This window comes from Sinocyclocheilus anshuiensis, unplaced genomic scaffold (assembly GCF_001515605.1).
Source record: "Sinocyclocheilus anshuiensis isolate Anshui unplaced genomic scaffold, SAMN03320099.WGS_v1.1 scaffold757, whole genome shotgun sequence".
Lineage (NCBI taxonomy): Eukaryota > Metazoa > Chordata > Actinopteri > Cypriniformes > Cyprinidae > Sinocyclocheilus > Sinocyclocheilus anshuiensis.
The window spans coordinates 55,402-62,086 of NW_015540870.1; the positions used below are offsets into that span (position 1 = coordinate 55,402).

A 6,685-nucleotide genomic window follows, 5' to 3' on the forward strand; every position below is an offset into this window, starting at 1 on the left:
GATTGTGGCTGGCATACCCTGTCAAATGCGGCTTTACGGAGCTCAACGGCAATGAACGCTATTGGCTATTTTAAAAAGGGGCGGGGCTGCTTGATATGTCCCACCCTGTCTTCCTGTTTCAGTTAAAATGACGTCAACACATAGAGTAACGCTGCGTGTTTCTAAGCATTTCAGGGGACCTTTAAAGATCAACAAAAGACTGGTATGTGCTACCAGTCAGATGTCTACTGATTTTTTAAATGCAATTTTCCATACGTTAAGCCCAAAGTACACTGCGGTTTTTATGCATACGCGGGGGTCTGTGTACAGTGCGTATGGCCCACATTTCTGTATGTATGCGCACCTCCAGATTGTTGCACAATTTGTTTTGCACTAATTAGTTGTTCCACAAGGTGGCAACACTGTCCCAGGACGTTGTCTGACAGTAGAAAACAAAACTGGAAGAGCAACAAAATACCAGAGACTGCAACAACAACAGACGCCTGCATTGACAAGCGCATGTGTGAGAGGGCATGAGATAGCTGCAATTTATTCTAAAAGAATACAAAAACATTTTTATCAGCCATAACTTCTGGAGAAAAACAGCGCAGACACTGGATCAAGATGAGACTTTCTAGAGCACAGGTGTGGACCACCTGCGTTCAGAGTATGCTTGAAAGGCTACCGTTCGACTGTACACATATGCTTAAAACAACAACAACAACAAAAACATGAAGTATACTTTGGGCTTTACAGGGACAGAGAGTAATGTTGTAAAATAATGTTCAGTTTCTTGCACAGACTGATCATATCACTTCATAAGACCTCAATATCGTCAGGAGCCACAGATATTAATATATGTTGCCTGTCTCTGCTTTTGTTGACTCTCAAGTGCCACTGACTTGGATTTTATGAATCACCAAGGACCACGGTTTCAGCTAAAAATCTTCTTTACTGTTCTACTGAAGTGAACTATCCCTTTAACTTTACAGACATTTCCCTTAACCCTAAAACACTGCGTAATTTGAAATAAAGCTGAAACACCTGTGAAAAACATGATATGGGAAATTCCTTTATATTAACAGCACACTGTTTCATATTTTACATACTTTTCTTAGGATTGTTTATGATGTCTTAATATCTTTATGCCTTACTGTGACTTTTAGCAGATTAGAGCTGGGCGATAATATAGTTTTCATTGAGTAATTGTACAAGCAATCAAGCAGTTGATATTTACTATAAAGTTTATATATCACTTTAAGTGAGTCTACTGTATGTACACGGATAAAATTGGATATACTTATAACATTATATAAAGAGTTGGACATAATATAGTTATATTTCACAACAATATAATATGTGCAGGACACTGGGAGAGCGCTGAAGGGGTCTGAGCGGTATGTAAGTGTGGGAACTGCTCTGGCCAGGCATGACCCAAAATAGCTTCACAGGGAAAAATCCCACCCATCTCCCTCTCATTCTTTCATTCTCAAATTAGTCAGTTGGGTTACGACGGCGGTTTTGTGAGCGGCTGAATAACGGTCCAGCTTTAAAATGACAGAATTCCTCGGGGCACAACAAGGGTGGGCAATCCGCAAATGCACTTGAAAAAAGACGCATTTCCCATTACCAAATTGGGTCTGCAAATAACCCAGAGGCCTGCAGGAATTCTGTTACTTTCAACTTAAAAAAAACACAGCAGAGCTAATAAACGTCCGTTCCTGGGTTCCTTCAGCAGGGCCATTTGTAAAAATATAAATATTCTATTCGTTTAGCTAATGTGACCATATTACCTTCCTCAGAGATATTTCAAGTAAATATTTTATTTTAAGGGGTTTGGTTGACAAAAATGTTTGCGAATCCCTGCACTATATGAACAAACATTAATAAACATGAAAACAGCAATGACATTATATGCGCAAAGTATTCCAGCTCTGAAATATTTATTTTTCCTGACTTCCAGAATCAACAGTTATCAGTAACTTGCATAATTATTTGTTTTATACATGGTCTTAAAGCTTGAGAGCTGCTTTTTCTGCACTTCTGTATGTATGCGCACCTCCAGATTGTTGCACAATTTGTTTTGCACTAATTAGTTGTTCCACAAGGTGGCAACACTGTCCCAGGACGTTGTCTGACAGTAGAAAACAAAACTGGAAGAGCAACAAAATACCAGAGACTGCAACAACAACAGACGCCTGCATTGACAAGCGCATGTGTGAGAGGGCATGAGATAGCTGCAATTTATTCTAAAAGAATACAAAAACATTTTTATCAGCCATAACTTCTGGAGAAAAACAGCGCAGACACTGGATCAAGATGAGACTTTCTAGAGCACAGGTGTGGACCACCTGCGTTCAGAGTATGCTTGAAAGGCTACCGTTCGACTGTACACATATGCTTAAAACAACAACAACAACAAAAACATGAAGTATACTTTGGGCTTTACAGGGACAGAGAGTAATGTTGTAAAATAATGTTCAGTTTCTTGCACAGACTGATCATATCACTTCATAAGACCTCAATATCGTCAGGAGCCACAGATATTAATATATGTTGCCTGTCTCTGCTTTTGTTGACTCTCAAGTGCCACTGACTTGGATTTTATGAATCACCAAGGACCACGGTTTCAGCTAAAAATCTTCTTTACTGTTCTACTGAAGTGAACTATCCCTTTAACTTTACAGACATTTCCCTTAACCCTAAAACACTGCGTAATTTGAAATAAAGCTGAAACACCTGTGAAAAACATGATATGGGAAATTCCTTTATATTAACAGCACACTGTTTCATATTTTACATACTTTTCTTAGGATTGTTTATGATGTCTTAATATCTTTATGCCTTACTGTGACTTTTAGCAGATTAGAGCTGGGCGATAATATAGTTTTCATTGAGTAATTGTACAAGCAATCAAGCAGTTGATATTTACTATAAAGTTTATATATCACTTTAAGTGAGTCTACTGTATGTACACGGATAAAATTGGATATACTTATAACATTATATAAAGAGTTGGACATAATATAGTTATATTTCACAACAATATAATATGTGCAGGACACTGGGAGAGCGCTGAAGGGGTCTGAGCGGTATGTAAGTGTGGGAACTGCTCTGGCCAGGCATGACCCAAAATAGCTTCACAGGGAAAAATCCCACCCATCTCCCTCTCATTCTTTCATTCTCAAATTAGTCAGTTGGGTTACGACGGCGGTTTTGTGAGCGGCTGAATAACGGTCCAGCTTTAAAATGACAGAATTCCTCGGGGCACAACAAGGGTGGGCAATCCGCAAATGCACTTGAAAAAAGACGCATTTCCCATTACCAAATTGGGTCTGCAAATAACCCAGAGGCCTGCAGGAATTCTGTTACTTTCAACTTAAAAAAAACACAGCAGAGCTAATAAACGTCCGTTCCTGGGTTCCTTCAGCAGGGCCATTTGTAAAAATATAAATATTCTATTCGTTTAGCTAATGTGACCATATTACCTTCCTCAGAGATATTTCAAGTAAATATTTTATTTTAAGGGGTTTGGTTGACAAAAATCCCTGCATTCTATGAACAAATATTAATAAACATCATAACAGCAATAACATTACATGCCCAAAGCCTTCCAGGTAATATTTCTGTTCAGACTTTCAGAATCAACAGTTCCTGAAGGACACTGGATGTGATGACGACACAGTGTTTCACAGCAATACATCACCAGTAACTTGTGTAATTATCTGTTTCATACATGGCCTGATTGATTGAGAGGTGCTATTTTCCCTCAAATTCAGAAGCATCATTTGCTAATTTATTTACACAACATTTGTTAATGTAGTCCAAGCTGAATGGTACGGAACAGTAGGATTTAAAAAAAATAAAAAAGAAGAAATAGGGAGAATCAATAAACATTATGAATAATTTACTGCCATTGTGTGAATAAGATGTAATCATGTAATCCAACAAAAAATAACTGTAATCTGATTAGGAGCATTGAAAATGCGTATAAATGTGTATAACATTCAAAATGTAATATACTCTAATTAGAAGTACTTAATTTTTGCAATCTGATTACATAATCCAGATTACAAGTAATCAGTTACTACCCAGCTCTGACTGAAGACGTGTGAATCAATTTAGCATTCAGGCAGAGAGTGGAATAAGTAAGGAATAATTGACGACGGGCCATTGAATTATTAGAAAATAATGCACACCTGAGGTGGTGATGCTACACCTCAAGTGTGCATTATTTTCTAATAATTCAACGGACCGTTTATACTACGGCTACCACACCTCAAGACATTGTACAGATGATGTATTTCTAGAAATGTGTCAGGTTTTTGTACTTAAAACGCTCTTGTGTGTAGGATTAATTTCTTACGCATCTCATCCCAAACCTCCATTGCAAATTCCAAAACGTTATTTTAGACCTATAGTAACAAAGGCTTGAGCTGTTGATAGCAGACAAATGCAGCTATTAATGAAGTTATTAGAAAGAGAGAGAGAGATTAAGTGTGTGTGAATTACCTGATTCTGTGCGTCTCTCGTCAGTGTTCGGCAGCAGCGTTTCTACTAATAGTGAAACTGAAAGTTCATCCACTTCATGTTAAGTTCATGTTATTACCTCGCTAGTGAGAAATGCCACATAGCTTTGTAGTTGCTAAACTATTTTAATGATAAAATTGTCAGAGTAGCGCTGACATGTGTGTGAGTGTGTGTCTGAGCACGGTAAAGTTAGTTTTAGGTTCGATATTCACCAGATGTCCAATTTATTTGAATTAAAATGACTTTTGATATTAAAAATAACTGTAAAGCTTGTACTATTCATAGTGATTTACTACAGGTGAGATTTTGCCAATACCTCCATTTATATATATACAGTACACAATTATGTTCATAAAAAAACGTCTCAGGTTACTTATGTAACCATGGTTCCCTGAGTAGGGAACGAGACACTGCATCCTCTAGGGGTCGCTTCAGACACGGGTCACGACGAGGCGTTCCCCATAGCGACCCCTAGAGGACGCAGTTCGAAGTTCCCATGAAAGGGAACTACTGTAAGTTCCCAAAAGGCTTTTTTCATGTTCATAAAGGTTGTAGTACAAGATACAAGACTGAGTAACTACAGGTGAGATTTTGCCAATATCTCGCTCACTGTATGTGCAGTACTGCTCCGGAGCAGCTTATGTTCCAGGGTTAGTTCACTTCAGAGCACGTGTGATGTACTGACGAGCCTTCAGTGGGCCTAATTTGGAAAGTTTACAGAAAAAAAAAAAAACACATAGCTAGAATTCCGAGCAGAATTCATGTACGGCTCTCAGCGCTCTTGGGGACTAACCAAAGATGGCATGCCACGGATGCCGATGCCCTGCAGTAACGCTGCAAGACCTCAGCAAATATGCCTCAAACAATCCTTAGTTAATGTGTACGGGAGAAAGTTCACTGAGTGAAAGCTGCTTAAAATAGCACACACCAGAATAAACCAGCGCTCACAACATTAATACTGCGTTACTCGCCTTTAGAACAGGCTTTACACTGCACACACGCTTAATTAGCCATGTACTAAGACCTTCAAAACTGACAATATATATGGCAAATAAAAATATCATATCGCAATGTTGGTTTTAAGTCTATTTTGCATGTTCTTCAGCAGTACAACAAACGAGATTTCCCTATTTAAAAAAAAATACAGCCCTACGAGGTAACAAAACATAAAAGAAAAAAGAATGACAGACCACTGTGTTCAATACACTCATGTCACGATTCGGTTTTAAACACTGATCTCATGATACGATACTCTCACAATACTCTAAACAAACAGAGTTCAAATGGTAAGGGTTTTTATATTATTACTTCTAAGACATATGATAAACATTTAACAAAAAGCATGGTTCATTAACCAGAATAGAAATATATGCATAATTATGTTAGACATATGCTTGCACTCTGTGTAACAAGTTTTAAATGTTGTATTTTATTAATAATTAATAAACATGGAAGCTCCGATGTGTGAGCATCTGGATTTACCATATTTTTGGGTGAACTATCCATGATAAAGTATTGTTGCAATTTTGTATTGTGACACAATATACTGTTACACCCCTATTATTTATGCATGCATTCAGCATATTTATTATTACTTATTATAAAAGTGCCGCATGCTATAATCTACCATGTAAGTTACATCTTACTGCATGGTCTGGTAAAGCAGGCATGTATTAAAGCTGTACATATTCATAGTCACCCCATTCATATGCAACTAAGGTCACCAGATTGTATGAAGACATACTCTGAAACATTCATACCTAAGCAAATTTGTCAGAAGCATCATGTCTACTCGTATGCATGTGTCCCGTCAGATTTTTGAGCTTTGTTCAATGCTCTTTTGCATGCAAAAAAACATGTACACTGATCTGGCTCAGTAGAAAAAAATATTAGGTGTGAATTTGAAACTTGACACAAAATATCACATCTGACACTTTAAATTACTAGTACACTATTACTAAACATTTTTACCTTTAGTCATGTCCTAATCAGCACTGGCACTGGTGTCCCCTTAAACGAAAAGGAGCGCGATGTTCTTCTCTTCGGCTCAGATACATACATCAGTAAGATGAGGACTGACCTGCGCTGCATTACTGACTGATGAAGATGATTTCCTCTGACGAGAGTCTTCGGTGCTCTTCATCTCAGCGACCGGACGAGCTCTTCTGCCTGATCT

At 37.9% G+C, this 6,685-nt stretch overlaps 1 protein-coding gene across 1 annotated transcript in view; it reads right to left on the minus strand.

Moving 5' to 3' along the window:
- LOC107688076 (intraflagellar transport protein 43 homolog) overlaps nucleotides 1-6,685 on the minus strand; it is a 32,678-nt gene extending 25,993 nt beyond the window's left edge. Inside the window, exon 1 of the mRNA XM_016485627.1 lies at nucleotides 6,569-6,685. Coding sequence (XP_016341113.1) covers nucleotides 6,569-6,652 — 84 coding nt within the window. The 5' untranslated portion in view covers nucleotides 6,653-6,685. The remainder of the gene's footprint in view (nucleotides 1-6,568) is intronic.